Source organism: Pongo pygmaeus, chromosome 1, assembly GCF_028885625.2.
Source record: "Pongo pygmaeus isolate AG05252 chromosome 1, NHGRI_mPonPyg2-v2.0_pri, whole genome shotgun sequence".
NCBI lineage: Eukaryota > Metazoa > Chordata > Mammalia > Primates > Hominidae > Pongo > Pongo pygmaeus.
In genome coordinates, this window is record NC_072373.2 from 99138188 (window position 1) to 99158386 (window position 20199).

Sequence of the window (20199 nt, forward strand, 5' to 3'; positions counted from 1 at the left end):
TAGTTTGTGACTCTCTTGAAAAAGTTGTGTTCTGCCATAAACAGGAAGTATACGGCTTACTAAAATGAGGCACATAATTATCTAAGACCTAAGCAGAGATACTCTAGGAGAATCTCTAGGTAGACCCTAACACTCTGCTCCCAATCTCTTGCTTTTATTTTAGGTTCTGAGTTTAATACTATGCTCCTACCACCAGTAGAGGGGCTCCCAAGGATGAGGTCGGGCCTCAAAGAAGAGGCTCAGGGGCAGCATGTACAGTTCTCTTCCTGCCCGTGGTCTCCCTGCAGAGTTGTTCTCTGCTCAGCTCTCACAGTGTTCTCTTTCTTACTCTGAGGAATCCTGTACACTCTCTCCCACAGTCAGAAGGCTGTGCGCTGATTTTTCACATTTTCCACCACTGCTCCTCAAAGCCTGCCCCTTCAAAGCCATTTTATCAGCCTAGTCGGGGAACTCTGCTCAGGCAGTTTGTCCTCCCATTTGTAACCAAATGGCAAATATTTTGGTATAGAATGGGGGAGCTAAGAGGAGAGAGTGATTTAGGTATCACACCCTCCCCCACATAATGACACTGTTAGTAGATTAGCTTTGTCTTTTCAGGACTGCAACCTTTGTACAGAGATATCTGCTGCATGTCACACTGGAAGCCCCAGTAGGCCTTCTAGCTTGGTATGGTGTGATGTCAGCTTCTTGCTTCATCTTTACTCCCTGGAGCTGACTCAGTATGAGTGACTCAAGCCCAGGGAGTAGGAGAGGAGCAGGTCATGATATACCTCCCTTCCCCCAGGGCTGTTAATGAGTCAGACAGGACCTGTCTGTGACAGAATCAGCTGGAGCGTTGCTCAGGGAGCCAATATCCTGCCTGCTGTTCCTTCTTCAACCAGCTCGTAGGTAGAAAATAGAACCACTAAGTCATAGACTCTGACATCCTCATTGCCTTAATTCTCCCACCACTTTCTACCCAAAATGGAAGAGTTGTTGCCTTAGGGGCATGTTTCCAAATGTGGCTTCTCCCTCAAAGTGCTCCAGTCCCCAGATTCTTCAAGGAAGGACCTGACCATAGGACCTCCAGCTAGAATAGAACTGAAACCATGGAATTGAGTTCAAGTGGATGCTTGAATCTACTCAGCAGATTTCAGAGTAGAAACTCACTGACCACTGCCCTTCTGCCCTGGGAGCTCTTACGACTTTGTCTTTTAAGTCTAACCCCCCCCAACCTCAATGTCCCCCCAACCTAGATTTGTGCACACATGCTGCCCTGTTCCCTGCCCTGGTAAGACCATGTTGGACACAACCCAGGATGAGCCCTGTGCATGAGTGTTGCCTCAGAGCTGCTGAGTGAGAGTTTGACACCATCTCTTTCCCCTGTTTTGCACACGGACATGTATGACACAGGAATGGGGTGATGTTTAGATAAATCCTCTGGGCTGGGACTAGGACAGCTGCTATCCAGCTAGTCAGCTTTCTAGATGGATATAGCTAACTCCCCAACTTATATCAAAAATTGTAATATATTGATTATCATGTGGATAGCCTGATAGGAAGCCTAAGGGGGTTTGGTAGATAGGAGATTGATTTATCCTTCACTCCCATCAGCATCCAGCCCAGAGATTTTGGGTTCATGGGTCTAGGATGCTCTTTGTCACAGAGGTTCAAGATTGGGATTCAGCTTCCCAGGGTGATAATGAGGCTAATTAGAGAAAAGGTATACCTGCCACTGAAAGTTTAGCTTTTCTTCCTCCCTGAGGTTTCCAAAAAGCTGGAGGAACATGGGGTTTCCAGTATGGGAGCCATGCAGCTTATTAAGTTCAGTCCTGTGGTGGTCCCCATGGAGAAGGATTTGGTTGAGAGCATGTGAGTGGGTTAAAAAAAACAGCAGGGAAGCTTGGCAGTGCAGTTACTGCCCTAGGGACCCAGCTTTAGAGCTTTGGCCTAGAAGGAAGATCCATTCAGTTGAGAATAGAAGGGAATAAAGTGAAAAGCAGAGGCTGCTTTGTCTCTTCAGTCCTTCTGACCTTAAAGTCTGAGCTGCCCTTCCAGCATCTCCCACAAGTGGTCAAGCATCTGGGCAAGTAGCATTTCTGAGTTGACTTTCTTTTATTAAAGCAGAAAGGTAGAACTTCACTAGAGAAGCAGTTACGATCCAAGTTGGAGCTAAATTCTTTACCTTTGTCTCTCTCCCCTCCCTTCCCACCCCCTCCTTCTCCCTTTGCCCTCTGGCCCTTTCCCAGGAGCTCTCCTCCAGCACCGAGAGTATTGATAATTCATTCAGTTCCGTAAGTGGGGCCAGGCTGGGACGGGGTGGCAGGCTCCCCCAATGGCCGCATTTCCTCTCCGTCCCCAGGTCTTCTGAGCCCCCAGGCCAAGGCTGGAGTTAAAATGCCCCTTTTCTTACTGGGAGATCAGCTCCTCCCTCCCAGACCTCCCAGATCTGCTGGAGTCCCCCTGACCTTTGCGGTGGAAATCCTGAGCCCAGGCTGAGATGAGCTCAGCTGATCCTTCTCTCAGAGACAGCTGGAGTACAGTGCTGCTCAGCCCCCACTGAGTGTCTGGAGCAAACAGCTGGGAGGGAGGTAGAATTCACTCCTGGATTGGAGCCAAAAACTGCCTGGCAGAAACCCCCAGGATCCTGTTTCTCCCACCCAGAACCCTTTCCCCATGGCTTCTGCCGTCAGATTATCAAATATTTATTCATAATCTTCTAAATGCTAGGCCCTGTGCTGGTGAGCTGACTCCAAAAACAAATAGGACTTGGCCTGAAGGAAAGTTTTGCCTCTCCACAACTGGTTTTCTTTTTAACTTCAACCACATTTTTTCCAGATCTGAGTTCTTCCCTTTTCCCAGCTCACTGCCCAGGATGTTCCTTAATCCCCTCTCCTTTCTTGTTCCCTCTGGACTAACCCCTGACCCTTTGGTCCCACAGGGTCTTGGACCTTGTTGCTGGGCAAAGACGTGAGAGGAAATGCAGGACCTCTGGGAGTTTGGATGATTTTTTTTATATTTTCTATTTGATTTGTCTGTCAAATCAGTTTTCTCTGTTCTGTGCTAATCCCCTTTCAGTCATGATTTCTATCTCCTCCCATGTGGCAGAGCCTCTCTCTTGAGGCCTGGGGTCGCATTTCTAACATGCTCACGTAACTTAGGGGCCCCTAACCCAAATGCTGATTTGAGAATGGGAAGGAATTCTGCCTTTTCTAATCTGAGATGATTATGAATTGGTTGGGGTAGAGGGTCCTTGGGACAGAGATCAGTTGCCGTCTGAGTGGATTCAGATGAAGGAAGAAGTGAGTCTTCAAATTTCCTCTTATTTTCTTTCTCTATTAGACCCCCAGGATATTTCCAGGGACCTTAGAAACCCAATTCCATTGTTTTCCTTTTCTTTATCTCTTTTCAATAATGTCACCTAAAGCATTCCTGAAGGATTTAGACACCCTGTTTCAGTCCCTATGTGGCACTCTGAACCATCTCCCAAGAGGCAGAGGCCGGGATGAGCTTTTCCTTTGAATCCTGGCACTGTTGCACACGCAGAGGTAGGCCTGATACGCCCCAGTTTTCAAAAGAAGCTCTTTTAGAGTGTGAGGGAGCAGGATAGAAATTCTCTCAATCCAGAAACTAAGGAAGACACACGGAAAGGGAGAGAAAGGTTTGGTGAGTTAAATGCTGTTTCTACAAGAGGAGGAGAGATTGTTTATATCCAGCTGAGGGGAGATGGGATGGGGAGTTCGGTGGCTATCTTGATAAAATGCCCCTTACGGTAGAAGGGCTTAGACTGGGAAGAGAGCCCTTCTTCATGTCTAGCTGAGTCCCTCTTTTTCCCCACCTGCACCTTAATTCCAAGACCAACTTTGCTCTTTCTGAGGATGACTGAATTGCCCAGCACAAGGAGTCAAACTCACAGCAGGGAATTAATATGGGGAACCTAGTCACTGAGAGGTAGGGGAAGAGGACCCAAAGAGGAGTCACTAAAAGAGACAGGCCTTCAGGGCCAGCATCAAGGGCTAAAAGGAGCTGTTGCTTTCTCCATCTACCTACTTCCTTCCATCTACTTTTTCTTTCTCCTTGATTAATGTAAAGTCTGCTCATCCGCTCATCCTCTTTCCATCCCCTGCATGTGCATTGACGCCTTGTAAGAGACTGTGGGACGGACAGGGGGATACCATGGAAATCAACAGAACTAATTTGAATGACGAGCATCTTTCCTCTTTGAAAGTGGAAATGTTGATGTGGGGCTCCCTTCTCTAGCCTTGCGGGACTTGGCAGAGCCCCTCGGCAGAGATCTAGCCCAGGGATCCAGATGGGGAGAAGGACAACCCTGTTCTTGAAAAGGGTGAAACGATTCAGGTGTAAGCAGCTCTTCTCTCTGTGGCCCTGGCTAACCTATCCAGCTGTGTCCCCCTGCTCACTCTAAAGCCTTGGTACAGTCCTTAAGGAACCCAAGTCCAAGAGAAGAGGAGTGCATCCCAGTTACCTGGACTCATGGCCTCCCTTACCTTCAAGGGATAGCCTATAGGGAAGGAATGTGCTGGCTATTCTCAATTCAAGTTGTGAAGGGTGGGTGGAAGCTCCTACTAAGACTAAAAAACAGCTCCTTTCCTAGAGTTCTCCAGATACTGGGGTCCCCGGCCTGCATGGCCAGGAGTGACTGAGTGAGTGGGCCATTGTATTCTGTGGTTTCTTCACCATCTTTTGTCTTACCCCAAACCCCTGTAGCCTGTTCGACTGGCTCCTGAGAGAGAATTCATCAAGTCCCTGATGGCGATCGGCAAGCGGCTGGCCACGCTCCCCACCAAAGAACAGAAAACACAGAGGCTGATCTCAGAGCTCTCCCTGCTCAACCATAAGCTCCCTGCCCGAGTCTGGCTGCCCACTGCTGGCTTTGACCACCACGTGGTCCGTGTACCCCACACACAGGCTGTTGTCCTCAACTCCAAGGACAAGGTAGATGGGTTCTGGCCCAAACCCCTACCCAGGACGTGACTCTTCACCCATGGTTTTTCAGGGTTTGTGTGTATGACCAGTGATGCCCACACCAACATCCTAGACTCCCTTCATAGTTCATGATGCATATGTCAACCATGACTCTGTCTCAGTGCAATTGTGATTTTGAGAGCCCCCCGTATCCCTTTTTGGGCTTTGTTTTTCTGGACCAAAGAAACTTAATCTTTTTAGCTTCCTTCTTGCTGTATCTTAGGAGAATTGTTCTTCACCCCACCTTATGGTCATTTTGGTAGCTTTTCTCCAGCCCTTCTATAACTCTTGGGCTTTCCAGATACAGCAACCATAAGGATAGAGAAATATTTTGTTTCTAAGACCATTTCTGATCAGAATGAGCAGACAGAAAGAGAGGATGCCCAATTCACACTGGAGAGAATTAGCTGAATTTGTGTGCTGACTGGAATGAGTATTCATGGTTCAGATTCTTCTTTTTTTTTTTTTTTGAGATGGAGTCTCACTCTGTTGCCGAGGCTGGAGTGCAGTGGCACAATCTTGGCTTACTGCAACCTCTGCCACCCAGGTTCAAGCGATTCTCCTGCCTCCGCCTCCCCAGTAGCTGGGATTACAGGCACCTGCCACCACACCCGGCTAATTTTTGTAGTTTTAGTAGAGACGAGGTTTCACCATCTTGGCCAGGCTGGTCTTGAACTCCCGAGCTCATGATCCACCTGCCTCAGCCCCGCAAAGTGCTGGGATTACAGGTGTGAGCCACCGCACCCAGCCCATATTCTTCTTTCAAAGGAAATATTGAAGTTTGGGATGCTCCTTGGGACAGTGCCCAGCTTTGTCCCAGTCTTTTTGTCCACTGTAGCTCTCTGGGCCCTGTCTTCAGGACAAGCCCACAGAAGCATCTAGGCCTCCCTTACAGCATGTAATTGATAGTCTATAGTGGTTTGGCCCAAGCGCATCATCTGTACATTTTGGAGCTCAGTTGAAACGTTTTGAAGACTTATGCATTCTGTCACCCAAATTCTTTACATAGGTGATCATAGGACAAGTGTCTGCCCTAAATACAGTGTTCATAGTTTCAGAGGACTACTGGATGAAGGCTGGAGCTAGGAGAAAGGACAGCAGGAAGAACCTTGCTAACAGAGTTGAGATTTGGGGGTTAGTGGTGGAAGTAAGTTGCAAATACTGTCTCACTCTTCCCCCAGGCTCCCTACCTGATTTATGTGGAAGTCCTTGAATGTGAAAACTTTGATACCACCAGTGTCCCTGCCCGGATCCCCGAGAACCGAATTCGGAGTACGAGGTCCGTAGAGAACTTGCCCGAATGTGGTATTACCCATGAGCAGCGAGCCGGCAGCTTCAGCACTGTGCCCAACTATGACAACGATGATGAGGCCTGGTCAGTGGATGACATAGGCGAGCTGCAAGTGGAGGTGAGGAAGTTTCAAGGAGGTAATGCTGGGTCACAGGAGCTTTCTCCAGGAGCTTTCACTATGTTGGAAACAAGACAGCATATCCCAAGGCAGGGTAAGGCAAGTACCCAAATGAGTGGTGTAGGTAGTGAGGGGTAAGAGGGGGAAAGCTCTGAACAACTCTAGCCTGGAATAGATTCAGGTGGAATTCGTTTTCCAGGTGAAGGAATGTAAAGAGATTTAAATGTAAAGAGGAACTTCTAGGCCAAGGGGAGTGAGGGAAATTTAATGAAAATATTTATTGAACACCTATATAAAGTTGTCATAGAATAGCAGAGGATGAGAAGTCATACGTTAATTCATTCAAGAAATATTTATTGAGGGCCTTCTATGTGCCAGACCTGAGTGCTGTGTGCTAGTGAACAAGACTTGGCGCCTGCCTACAAGGGATTTATGAGCTAACTGGAAAGAGAACAAGGCCAGTAAGCAAGTAGTTGTAGTGTGGTGAGAGTCAAGCCATGGGGGAAAGGATAGGACATTATAGGAGCACCAGACTTGGGGCAGGCATCACAAGAGATTTCCTGGAGGAAGTAATCTCTCAGCTGAGGCTGGAAGCATGGGTAGGAATTAGCTGGACAAAGAGTGCTGGACAGAGGGAACACTGCGTGCAAAGGCCGGAAGACAAGAGGGAGCTTGGGCCATTATAGGAATTGAAAGAAATTTTGTCTGGCTGTGATGTGCAGGTGTGAGGTAAGAAGTGGTGAAGAATAAGACTGGACACGTGGGCATGGACCAGACTATAGGAAGGACACTGTAAGCTGGGGAAAGAAACTTCAGCTTTATTCTGGGGCATGAAGAGCCAGAGCAGAATTTTGTGTAGAGCTATTAACACAGCTGGCCAGGCGCAGTGGCTCACACCTGTAATCCCAACACTTTGGGAGGCCGAGGTGGGTGGATCACTTGAAGTCAGGATTTCGAGACCAGCCTGGCCAACAAGGTGAAACTCTATCTCCACTAAAACTAGAAAAATTATGCCGGGTGCGGTGGCGCACGCCTGTAATCCCAGCACTTTGGGAGGACAAGGAGAGCAGATCACCTGAGGTCAGGAGTTCAAGACCAACCTGGCCAACATGGTGAAACCCCGTCTCCACTAAAAATACAAAAATTAGCCAGGCATGGTGGCATGTGTCTGTAATCCCAGCTAATCAGGAGGCTGAGGCAGTAGAATTGCTTGAACCCGGGAGGCGGAGGTTGCAGTGAACCAAGATCATGCCACTGTACTTCAGCCTGGGTGACAAGCAAAATTCCTTCTCAAAAGAAAAAAAAAAAAAAAAACACAGATGTGGTGGAGCATGCCTGTAATCCCAGCTACTCCGGAGGCGAGTGATTCTTGAAGCACAAGAATCACTTGAACCTGGGAGGCAGAGGCTGCAGGGAGCTGAGATCACAGCACTGCACTCCAGACTGGGCGACAGAGTGAGACCCTGTCTTAAAACAAAACAAAACAAAAACACAGCCAAGGGCTGAGCGCAGTGGCTCATGCCTGCAATCCCAGCACTTTGGGAGGCTGAGGTGAGCGGATCACCTGAGGTCAGGAGTTCAAGACCAGCCTGGCTAACATGGTGAAACCCCATTCCTACTAAAAATACAAAAAATTAGCCGGGCATGGTGGCGCACACCTGTAATCCCAGCTACTTAGAAGGCTGAGGCAGGAGAATCACTTGAACCCGGGAGGTGGAGGTCGCAGTGAGCCGAGATCACACCATTGCACTCCAGCTTGGGCAACAAGAGCGAAACTGTCTAAAAAAAAAAAAAAAAAAACACAGCCAGGTTTCACTTTGCCAAAAGACAGAATCTCTGTCTTTGTGCTTATAGTCCAATTGGAGAAATTAGACATTTAAGAAAAAAAAATTTAGATATACAACAAAGCAGTGTGTACTAGGTGACAAATGGAGTTGAGAAGAAATGCTCTGGTATAAAGGAGAGAAGAGACTTGACATGAGCCTTGGGGTCTGGTAGAATATTCTGTATTTAGAGAGAGATGAGAAGATAAGATTGAATGACTTAGATTGAAGAAACTGTCAGAAGCTAGTCTGCAAAGGGTCTGCTTTGGACCTTAGGGGAGAACGCATCCCTATCCTTGGGGGACTCTCAGTGAGGCTGAAATTTTGAGCTCCTGTGATGGTCATGGCAGTGGTTTGCAAACTTCAGTGCATCGGAAGTCTTCTGGAGAACTTGTTAAAAATTCTGACTTTCAGATCCCATTCCCAGTAATTCTAATTCAGATTGATGGTGGGGCCTGGGAATCTGCATTCTGGGTAATTCTACTGCAGGTAGTTCACATGTTGAGAAGTGCTGCTCTGGGCAGCCTAGGGTCCCAGTAACCAACATGGTGTGTAAGCAGAGTTTGAAAGAGAGGGATGAACATACTGCAGTGATAGCAAGCAAGCAGGAGGGGAAAGACAGGAGACCTATACTTTAGCACTTCTGACCAGCACTCCCCTGCTTTCTCCAGCTCCCCGAAGTGCATACCAACAGCTGTGACAACATCTCCCAGTTCTCTGTGGACAGCATCACCAGCCAGGAGAGCAAAGAGCCTGTGTTCATTGCAGCGGGGGACATCCGGTATGGCCAGATCACATTGCCCCTCATTTTTCATGCCTCTTTCAGGAACTTCCCATCTCTTTGTTACCTTCCTCTCCATCTCAATCATCTATTGTTAGCCTGTGTCTTTCCGTCTTCTTTCATTCTGTCCTTGTTTGGGGCCACCAAACTTGAGGCAATGAAGGTGTAGGTTGAAAAATTACTTGGGCTACCAAAGAAGGAAAAGAAAAATTTTAAAAGGACTCCAAAGGGACGAAAGCACCAGAGGGGCCAGGCACAGTGGCTCACACCTGTAACCCCATCACTTTGGGAGGCCGAGGCGGGCAGATCATGAGGTCAGGAGATCAAGACCATCCTGGCTAACACGGTGAAACTCCGTTTCTATTAAAAATACAAAAAAATTAGCCAGGCATGGTGGTGGATGCCTGTAGTCCCAGCTACTCGGGAGGCTGAGGCAGGAGAATGACGTGAACCCGGGAGGCGGAGCTTGCAGTGAGCCGAGATCACGCCACTGCACTCCAGCCTGGGCGACAGAATGAGACTCCGTCTTGAAAAAAAAAACAAGAAAGCACCAGAGGAAGGAGTTTGAGCAGTGTGTCTCAAAGTGGGGTCTCAAAGGGACTGTGTCAGAATCCAGGGGGAGGAAGGAGGACTTGTTGAAAATGCAGATTCTAGGCTGGGCACGGTGGCTCACGCCTGTAATCCCAGCACTTTGGGAGGCCGAGGCGGGTAGATCATAAGGTCAGGAGATCGAGACCATCCTGGCTAACACGGTGAAACCCCATCTCTACTAAAAAAAATACCAAAAAAAAAAAAAAAATTAGCTGGGCGTGATGGTGGGCGCCTGTAGTCCCAGCTACTCGGGAGGCTGAGGCAGGAGAATGGCGTGGCCCCAGGAGGCGGAGCTTGCAGTAAGCCGAGATCTCACCACCGTACTCCGGCCTTGGAGACAGAGCGAGACTCTATCTCAAAAAAAAAAAAGAAAGAAAAATGCAAATTCTAGAGACACACTCATTCTGAATCAGCCTTGGTAGAGGAATATGGAGGGCCTGGTAATCTTAATTTTAAGATGATTACAATCACTAAGTTAGCAAAAAGGTGTCATTGGTTATGTTTTCTCCCATGAGTCCGTTTCAGCCTGGGTTCCTATCTTCATGTGTCCAGAATCCAGGAGACAGTGCAGGAAATGTCAGTATAGACTGGGCATGGGGCTTAGGGGTAGCTCCTCCAAGCAAATGATGTATTTTCTTCCTGCCAGCCGGCGCCTTTCGGAACAGCTGGCTCATACCCCGACAGCCTTCAAACGAGACCCAGAAGATCCTTCTGCAGTTGCTCTCAAAGAGCCCTGGCAGGAGAAAGTACGGTGAGTTGGGTGTGGGTCTCTGAACCCCTCTCAAAGCTCAGAGGCAGTTACAAGTGCTCACTGCACCAACTTTATTGTCCATCAGCCTCCAAAAAAATCTGTCAGACTTCCAGGCCGTCTGGGTCCTTGCCCTATGGGGCGTTTGCTTGGGATTTTTTGTGGAAGCCATGTCTCTTGTCCTTACCCTGGCATCATCCTTTGACATCCTTTACTTCTCTCTTCACAGGCGGATCAGAGAGGGCTCCCCCTACGGCCATCTCCCCAATTGGCGGCTCCTGTCAGTCATTGTCAAGTGTGGGGATGATCTTCGGCAAGAGCTTCTGGCCTTTCAGGTGTTGAAGCAACTGCAGGTAAGAGAAGAGAAGGAGAGGCCAGGCACAGTGGCTGTAATCCCAGCACTTTGGGAGCCGAGGCGGGTGGATCACGAAGTCAGTTGTTCAAGATCAGCCTGGCCAAGATGGTGAAACCCTGTCTCTACTAAAAATACAAAAATTAGCTAGGCGCAGTGACGGGCGCCTGTAATCCCAGCTACTTGGGAGGCTGAGGCAGGAGAATCACTTGAACCCAGGAGGCGGATGTTGCAGTGAGCTGAGATCGTGCCACTGCAATCTAGCCTGGGTGACGAGCAAGACTCTGTCTCAAAAAAAAAAAAAAAAAAAAAGAGAAGGAGAGAAAGGGGAACTCAGCCCAACTCCAGCCAACCTGAGGTGACTACACAGATTATTCTGCCGGGGACCACCTTCCTGCCAAGGTCTAAAACAAAAGCAGAGTAAAGAAAAGCTAGTGCAACTTTACCCTGGGAAGAATAGCCATAGGAACAGCTCCACAGCGGCCTCTTTTGGCCCTTTTGTGACCTGCAGCTGCCCTGTTCTAAGTCTGAACTTCAGAGTGCTAGGTTTGCCTTTTAGATCAAAACTTCCAAAATGTCCTGGCACCCTGGCATGGGCCTGTAGTCTCAGCTAGTCAGGAGGCTGAGGCGGGAGGATGTCTTGAGCCCAGGAGTTCTGGGCTGCAGTCCGCTATGCCAATTGGGTGTCCGCGCTAAGTTCGGCATCAATATGGTGACCTCCTGGGAATAGGGGACCATCAGGTTGCCTAAGGAAGGGGTGAACTGGCCCAGGTCAGAAATGGAGCAGGTCAGGACTCCTGTGCTGATCAGTAACGGGATCGAGACTGTGAATAGCCACTGCACTGCAGCCTGAGCAACATAGCAAGACCCTGTCTCTAAGAAAAATATGCATTTGAAGAAATCAGCATTTTTTTTTTCCTTATTTTATTATTATTATTTTTTGAGATGGAGTTTTGCTCTTGTTGCCCAGGCTGGAGTGCAATGGCGCGATCTCGGCTCACCACAACCTCCGCCTCCCAGGTTCAAGCAATTCTCCTGCCTCAGCCTTCCCAAGTAGCTGGGATTATAGGCATGCGCCACCACGCCCAGCTAATTTTGTGTTTTTAGTAGAGATGGGGGTTTCTCCATGTGAGCCAGGCTAGTCTCGAACTCCCGACCTCAGGTGATCCGCCCACCTCCACCTCCCAAAGTGCTGGGATTACAGGCATGAGCCACCGCTCCTGGCTGAAGAAATCAGCATTTCTAACTGAAGTGAGCCAAAAAGAAAATTTTGCAGAGGCAAAGTTTAGTGACCCACCTTTTCTTAGTGTTAAGTGTGTGCTAAGGCACATGGAAGACCAATTTATTTATACAAGGCACTGAGATTTTTTCAAGAAATAGCTGTCAAGTCTCAAGGTGAAGATCTAAATGTGAACAGTTTCCTAATGCACTACTGAAGTTTAAATCTGTGGCACAATCATTGTAAACATGGGGTTCATTTCTCTAAATTGATTTCTAATCTGAAATTACTGGAAAACTTCCTTTCCCATTTTTGCCAAACTCAGTTTCTGGTTTTTGGCATATATCCATTATTCAAACTTAATGCCTCTAATTTTAATGCCAACACAATTGGTTGTAATCAAATTTTTAAATAATAATAATTTGGTCCTCCCCCTTTAAAAAACAACATAAAAACTTCCCAAATGGTCTGTAGCAGGTAGGTTATAGTGTGCTGAAATATTGATCTTCTGATCCCCCTGGGTTGGTCACCTGCAAGCCACTTAATTTGTTTAATACTGTTCTTTATACCATACAAATATTTTCATTTTCCAGAGAAGTCTTCTCTGGACCTAAATCCTTTCCTTTTTTTTTTTTTTTTTTTTTTTTGTTTCAGAGAGAGTCTCGCTCTGTCGCCCAGGCTGGAGTGCAGTGGTGCAATCTTGGCTCACTGCAACCTCCACCTCCTGGGTTCAAGCGATTCTCCTGCCTTAGCCTCCTGAGTAACTGGGATTACAGGCATGCACCACCACGCCTGGCTAATTTCTGTATTTTTAGTAGAGACGAGGTTTCACTCTCTAGTTGGCCAGGCTGGTCTTGAACTCCTGACCTCAGGTGATCCGCCCTCCTTGGTCTCCCAGAGTGCTGGAATTACAAGCATAAGCCACCGCACCTGGCCTCTTTTTTCTTATTATTTGAACTTACAGCTCCCATTCTCCCTGCTTGAGAGGGGATAGTGAAGTTTCCTGTTCTCCCTGCCTGTCTTGGGCTTTCTACTTAGGTGATACCTTTTCCCACATACCTGAGTGTAGTTTCCTGACTTTGTCAGGCCCTAGACTTCCTTTCAAAACTCCCTGGTCCTCCCTGGGTTAAGTGAGTCTTACTCACTTGATGGCTTAGAATTCAATGCTACCAAGGAGAGAGCTTGGAGAAAGGGAGGAGTTTTAGCCTCCTTCTCTAGTTTGGAGAAAGATAAGAGTCCTGTATCCTCCATGTCTTCTCACAGTCCATTTGGGAACAGGAGCGAGTGCCCCTTTGGATCAAGCCATACAAGATTCTTGTGATTTCGGCTGATAGTGGCATGATTGAACCAGTGGTCAACGCTGTGTCCATCCATCAGGTGAAGAAACAGTCACAGCTCTCCTTGCTCGATTACTTCCTACAGGAGCATGGCAGTTACACCACTGAGGCATTCCTCAGTGCCCAGCGCAATTTTGTGCAAAGTTGTGCTGGGTACTGCTTGGTCTGCTACCTGCTGCAAGTCAAGGACAGGTAGGTGACTTCTGCTGCTCATCCTAACATTTCTCCAGGGTTCTCTCTGTCCCTTCGTGTGTAGTTCTCAATTACTTATTACTGCCCTCCATGGCAAAGATGTGAAAAATGAAACAATATATTTTAAGCAGAGACAGATGTGTTCACATGATATTAAGTCAGGAGGCAGACTAATAAGAACTAGGGTAAAAGGGCCAAGAAATGAAGGATTTATGGGAGGACTAAGGGTTTGAGTGAGCAGGGTCTTCAAGGACAAGGGAGAATGATGACAGAGGAAGCTGCAGGGGAGGTACATCCCAGCTAGAAGAAATAATTGAATGTGATTAAAGCACAGACTGCACTGCATGGCAGTGGAGTAGGAGGTGGTACCATCAGGCAGGTAAATTGAGGCCAGTTGAAGAAGGGCCTTCATTGTGAAGCTTAGGTGTTTTATTTTGCAGGCAGAGGAATGACATGATCCAGTCTGTGTTGAGTAAATGCCCTGTGGCACTGTGGGTGAAGGTGGATGTAATTGGGCGTTTAGCAACAAAGCGAGAGATAATAGGGCCTGGCACTAAGGGTAGTGGTTAGTGACTGAGAGCAGAAAGGAGAAACATGATGGAGATGAAGTGGAAACTCTCAGCCATGAACTCTCCTCACTTCTTATTCCAGCATATGATTTCCACAGCTTGTAAGTATCTGTTGTTTTGCCCAGAGCTGTCATTTTTTTTCAATATCACATGACCTTGATGAAAACTCACTACACACATAGGTGAGGCACATAATGTACAAAGATAATTACACCATCTAGGCCCTGCCTTCTAAGAGTATCTCCCAACAGTGACCCAGGGTCTCTGCCCTGAATGCTCCTATGAGTTCCATCTCTAGACCCTCGGCACAGGGCAGCTGTCCTGGAAAGGTGGAAATGCAGTGGCCGGTGCTGCTGGGGCTTCCAGTAACATGGTGGCCCATTAAGATCTAGCTAACAATGGCTGGGTGTGGTGGCTCATGCCTATTATCTCAGCACTTTGGGAGGCTGAGGTGGGCGAATCACGTGAGGTCAGGAGTTTGAGACCAGCCTGGCCAACATGGTGAAACCCCATCTCTACTAAAATACAAAAAAAAAAAATTAGCTGGGCATGGTGGCAGGCGCCTGTAATCCCAGCTACTTGGGAGGCTGAGCAGGAGAATCGCTTGAACCCAGGAGGCAGAGGTTGCAGTGGGCTGAGATGGCACCATTGCACTCCAGACTGGGCGACAAGGGTGAAACTCCAACTCAAAAAAAAAAATTATATATATATATACATACACATACATACATACATTAGCTGGGCCTGGTGATGCACACGTGTAATCCCAGCTACTCGGGAGGTAAGGCAGGAGAATTGCTTGAACCCAGGAGGTGGAGATTGCAGTGAGCCAAGATCATGCTACAGTACTTCAGTCTGGGCAACAGGGCGAGTCTCAAAAAAAATCTAGCTAACAAGGCTGAGGCAGGAGGATCGCTTGAGCCCAGGAGTTCGAGACTAGCCTAGGCAACATAGTGAGATCCCGTCTCTACAAAAAATAAACAAAAATTAGCCGAGCATGGTGGTATACAGCTGTGGTCCCAGCTACTTTGGAGGCTGAGGTGGGAGGATCACTTGAGCAGGAGATTAAGGGCAACAGAGTGAGACCCTGTCTAAACAAAACAAAACAACTAGTAGCTAGCTAGCTAACAGAGCAGCTTATTAGAAATGTAGCATCTAGGCCAGATGCAGTGGCTCACGCCTGTAATCCCAACACTTTGGGAGCCTGAGGCAGGTGAATCACCTGAGGTCAGTAGTTCAAGACCAGCCTGACCAACATGGCAAAACCCCACATCTACTAAAAATACCAAAAATTCGCCAGGCGTGGTGGCGCATGCCTGTGTAATCCCAGCCACTCAGGAGGCTGAGGCAGGACAATTGCTGGAACCCAGGAGGTGGAGGTTGCAGTGAGATGAGATCGTGCCACTGCACACCAGCCTGGGTGACACCAAGACTCCATCTCAAAAAAAAAAAAAAAAAATTAGTCTTAGGCTGGATGCAGTGGCTCATGCCTGTAATCCCAGCACTTTGGGAGGCCGAGGTGGGCGAATCGCCTGACGTCAGGCGTTCAAGACCAGCATGACCAACACGGTGAAATCCCATCTCTACTAAAAATAAAAAATTAGCCGGGTATGGTGGCGGGTGCCTGTATTCCCAGCTACTCGGGAGGCTGAGGCAGGAGAATCACTTGAGCCCAGGAGGCGGAGGTTGCAGTGAGCCAAGATCGCACCACTGCACACCAGCCTGGGTGACAGAGTGAGACTCCATCTCAAAAAAAAAAAAAAAAAAAAAGAAATCTAGCATCTATTAAGTTCTGCCATGGCCTGACATTCTTATATTTAAACTAGATGAAAACCCTGTCAGACACGTGTTTCCTCATGAGAGAAATAACAGTCAGGTAGCTTTTAGACCCTGTGCTCATTCCACCCTGCCAGCCCTACAAATGGACCCAGGCTCTGCATTTGAGAGCTGTAGGAAAATGTAATTTTTTTTTTTTTTTTTTTTTTTTTTGTGAGACAGAGTCTTGCTCTGTTGCCCAGGCTGGACTGCAGTGGCGTGATCTTGGCTCACTGTAACCTCCGCCTCCCAGAGTTCAAGTGATTCTTCCACCTCAGCCTCCTGATTAGCTGGGACTACAGGCATGCGCCACCACGCCCAGCTAATTTTTGTATTTTTAGTAGAGACGGGGTTTCACCATGTTGGCCAGGCTGGTCTCAAACTCCTGACCTCAGGTGATCCTCCTGCCTCAGCCTCCCAAAGTGCTGGGATTACAGGCGTGAGCCACTGCGCCCAGCCGAGAATGTAATTATTTATAAGGAATTTGATTGCAAGCTTCAGACTATCTCGAAGTGTCAGGATTTTGAACTCAGGGCCCAGGGAGCCTAGAGCTCAGTCCTGGGATTGAGTAAATGGGTGGCAGGGAAGCTGGCACTAGTCAGGCCCCAGGGCTTTCGTTTAGGAAATTAGTATGTTTGGAAGATGAGAGTCCATCCTCTAAAAAAGGAGGGCTAGAGGAGGGCAGGTAGCTGATAAGCCGTTCATATACCTCAGAAAAGAATAGATATAGTCGAGCCATGAATGGAATCAACCACTGGAAAGAAGTGGCAGTAATGAATGAGGCCCCATACTGGAGTCAGGATTTAGGATCTCTTTAACTGCTTCAAAAGTAGTCCTAAGCAGCTTTCCAGCTGGAGCTAACTCTGGCAGTGAAAAGAGAGGCTATGGGACCTTGGGCAAGTAAATCAGTTCCTCTCTCAGGGCCTCTGTTTCTTCACCTGTAAAATGTGAGGTTGAACCATGACAACTCCTAGAACCATTCTGGCTCACAAGATTGTGCCTGGATTGCTAAATCTTTAGTGTTTTCCCTGAGCGGGGAAGAACTCAGGTGGGACTAGGTTCTCCTTTTGTCCCTCCTCTTTTGGCCAAACCAACCCCAGAGAAGGTGGCCCTCAGACCATGAGCTCTTAGCCTAACAAAGCCTCTATTGACACTGAGGAGGCCAGTTATGCTGAATAGGCCAGGCCTCACATGCTTAGCATGTTAATTGTTCCTTCTGCTACTGGCCATTCATGTGGGAATCACAAAGACCTGGGATTTATCTCCCTTTAACTCTTCTACAGCTGCCCTGTACTACTGCCTCCTGAGACTTTTTACATAAGTGATTTAAAAGTTACCCATTGAAGCCCCCATGCTATTTCACATTTCAGCTTCACTCAGCCTGCTTGCCTCTGTTGTTCCCTTCTGGTGAGGCCTCTGATCTGCAGTGGGCTGACAGGAGTTACAAATAACCCACAGGTAAACAGGCTCTGAATAGAGCCTCCCCTGAGTAGAGCACTTGGCATCTGTGACAGCTGGCTGGAGCCTCAGAGGCCCTCTTTCCTTGCTTCTGGATTCTCTACTAGATTGGGATAGTCTGGGTGCCAGAAGTGCAATTTCTAGGAAATTGGGAGAATCTTAAACTATTTTTATTAAATTATTAATAGCGATTTCAGACCTCATAGCCTTTTTTTAGCAGTTTTCTTTTCTGATTTCCTTTCTTTCCACTGATAGCTTTAGGTCCTAGGAAACTGGACAGGAGATTGGAGTTACGGGCAGCAGGAAACATGGCAGGGGACCCCCCTGCCTGGTGTCATGTGGCCAGTGTATTGCTGCTAAGGTTCCAGCCTCAGTCAGTCTGACTACTGCCTCTTCCTCTCCTCTATTCCCCCTCCTCAGACACAATGGGAATATCCTTTTGGACGCAGAAGGCCACATCATCCACATCGACTTTGGCTTCATCCTCTCCAGCTCACCCCGAAATCTGGGCTTTGAGACGTCAGCCTTTAAGCTGACCACAGAGTTTGTGGATGTGAGTCAAGAAGGAGAAGTGCCGCTGGGGTCACTGTATTCTTTCTCTGTCATGGGAGGGGGAGCTGATGGGCTCCCTGCAAATTAGGGATGAACAGAACAGGCAGTAATTAGGGATGAGGCAGGAGTTCCTAGGAGCTTTCTGCCCAATAAGGAAGGGGGAAATAACAGGGCCCCAAGAGGAGGAGGAGTTCTGGTAGGCCAGTCAGGACAGGGACCATCCCCGGTGTAAGACCCCTTGTGCACACAACGCTCTCTTCCCTTTCCAGGTGATGGGCGGCCTGGATGGCGACATGTTCAACTACTATAAGATGCTGATGCTGCAAGGCCTGATTGCCGCTCGGAAACACATGGACAAGGTGGTGCAGATCGTGGAGATCATGCAGCAAGGTGGGGCTGGGGTGAGGTCAGGTGCCATGGTGCCTCAGGCTTCCCCTTTAAGTCGGAGCCCTGGAGCATAAGAAAGCTGATCCCACCCCGAGACTCGGGTTGAGGGAGGGGGGTTCCCAGAGGGTTTCTAGCTCTGGTCCAGTGCCTTGTTTCTCCTTTAGGACATTCCTCCTGACCCTGGTAAGGCTAAGTCCAGGAGGTTGGGGAAGGGGATAGCAGCACCTGCCTCCTTGGCATCTTTAGGGAGAAAACAGGCCCATTTACAGCCTGCTGGCCGCTCCTCACCTCCCCACCCCTATCCAGCTCTGAGTTTCTCAGTCTCCTTCCATCTCTCTTCCCCATTCCACTATGACCTCTGATTGCCCTGTCCTCTGCCACCCTTAAGCTCGGAGAAGTATTTCCCCTCTCATCATTATCTCCTTCCACTACAGTCTTGCCATCTACAGTCTTTTGCCCAGGACCCCCTTCTGTCCTCATCCCCCTCCTCAAGGCTCCAGGTGTATACCAGGTCTGAACTGCCAGTCTCCCCTCCTCCCCATTCCTGCCCCTACCCCACAGGTTGTCGCCGTTGCTCAGCATCATCCCCATCTGGCCCCATGATGACGGTGGCCCAGGTCATCTGTGAGTGTCAGACGTAGCATAGGCAGAGGTCTGCAACCAGATAAGTGCCCAGCTCAGGGCCCACTCCCTCCAGCCTCCTCCCAGCCTGCCCTCTGGGCCCTTCCACCCTTACTGAGGGAGATGTGGTGTTGGTCCCCTTCCTTCCTCTGCCCACATGCCCTCACCTACAGAGGGGCTTAGGCGTGGGGTGATGAGGGGTTCCTGCCGGTTCCTTCTCTCTGCCCAAGCAGAACTGCACCCACATCATCAAGGACCTGAGGCGGGAGGAAAAGGGCACTTCAGATGCCCCAGCTCTGTATTTGCTGTGGCTGATACAACTGCCCCTCCCTCCTGTCCATCCATGACCCTGAACTCCCACTGCTTCCCCCAGGTTCTCAGCTTCCTTGCTTCCATGGCTCCAGCACCATTCGAAACCTCAAAGAGAGGTTCCACATGAGCATGACTGAGGAGCAGCTGCAGCTGCTGGTGGAGCAGATGGTGGATGGCAGTATGCGGTCTATCACCACCAAACTCTATGACGGCTTCCAGTACCTCACCAACGGCATCATGTGACACGCTCCTCGGCCCAGGAGTGGTGGGGGGTCCAGGGCACCCTCCCCAGAGGGCCCTTGTCTGAGAAACCCCAAACCAGGAAACCCCACCTACCCGACCATCCACCCAAGGGAAATGGAAGGCAAGAAACACGAAGGATCATGTGGTAACTGTGAGAGCTTGCTGGGGGGTGGGAGAGCCAGCTGTGGGGTCCAGACTTGTTGGGGCTTCCCTGCCCCTCCTGCTCTGTGTCAGTATTACCACGAGACTGACTCCAGGACTCACTGCCTTCCAGAAAACAGAAGCGACAAATGTGAGGGACACCGGGGCCTTTCTTCTCCTTGTAGGGGTCTCTGAGAGGTTCTTTCCACAGGCCATCCTCTTACTCCGTTCTGGGGCCCAGGAAGCGGGGAAGAGTAGGTTCTCGGTACTTAGGACTTGATCCTGTGGTTGGCCACTGGCCATGCTGCTGCCCAGCTCTACCCCTCCCAGGGACCTACCCCTCCCAGGGATCGACCCCTGGCCCAAGCTCCCCTTGCTGGCGGGCGCTGCGTGGGCCCTGCACTTGCTGAGGTTCCCCATCATGGGCAAGGAAGGGAATTCCCACAGCCCTCCCGTGTACTGAGGGTACTGGCCTAGCCATGGGGAATTCCCTACCCTGACTCCTTCCCCAAACCCAGGGAAAAGAGCTCTCAATTTTTTATTTGTAATTTTTGTTTGAAATAAAGTCCTTAGTTAGCCACTTGTGTCATTTCCAGGTTTTCTGGGGGAGTGCAGGGGGAGATGGGTGATGAGGTATGAACAGATGCCTCAGTGTCCAAGATACAAAAGGCACCACATAGAAAG

General features: G+C 48.9%; 1 protein-coding gene across 4 annotated transcripts in view; it reads left to right on the forward strand.

Annotated features, from left to right (window-relative positions):
* Window positions 1–20095, forward strand: part of PI4KB (phosphatidylinositol 4-kinase beta) — a 36882-nt gene extending 16787 nt beyond the window's left edge. For 2 of the 4 annotated variants that reach the window (XM_054474106.2, XM_063663472.1), the window contains 10 exons: window positions 2229–2273; window positions 4708–4935; window positions 6147–6374; window positions 8869–8978; window positions 10216–10320; window positions 10547–10670; window positions 13152–13417; window positions 17680–17812; window positions 18081–18201; window positions 19193–20095. In XM_054474106.2, the coding sequence (XP_054330081.1) occupies window positions 2229–2273; window positions 4708–4935; window positions 6147–6374; window positions 8869–8978; window positions 10216–10320; window positions 10547–10670; window positions 13152–13417; window positions 17680–17812; window positions 18081–18201; window positions 19193–19374 (1542 nt within the window). In that variant the 3' untranslated portion in view covers window positions 19375–20095. The remainder of the gene's footprint in view (window positions 1–2228; window positions 2274–4707; window positions 4936–6146; window positions 6375–8868; window positions 8979–10215; window positions 10321–10546; window positions 10671–13151; window positions 13418–17679; window positions 17813–18080; window positions 18202–19192) is intronic. The other 2 variants (XM_054474107.1, XM_054474109.2) reach the window with 1 other exon arrangement.
* The last annotated feature ends 104 nt before the right edge of the window (window positions 20096–20199 follow it).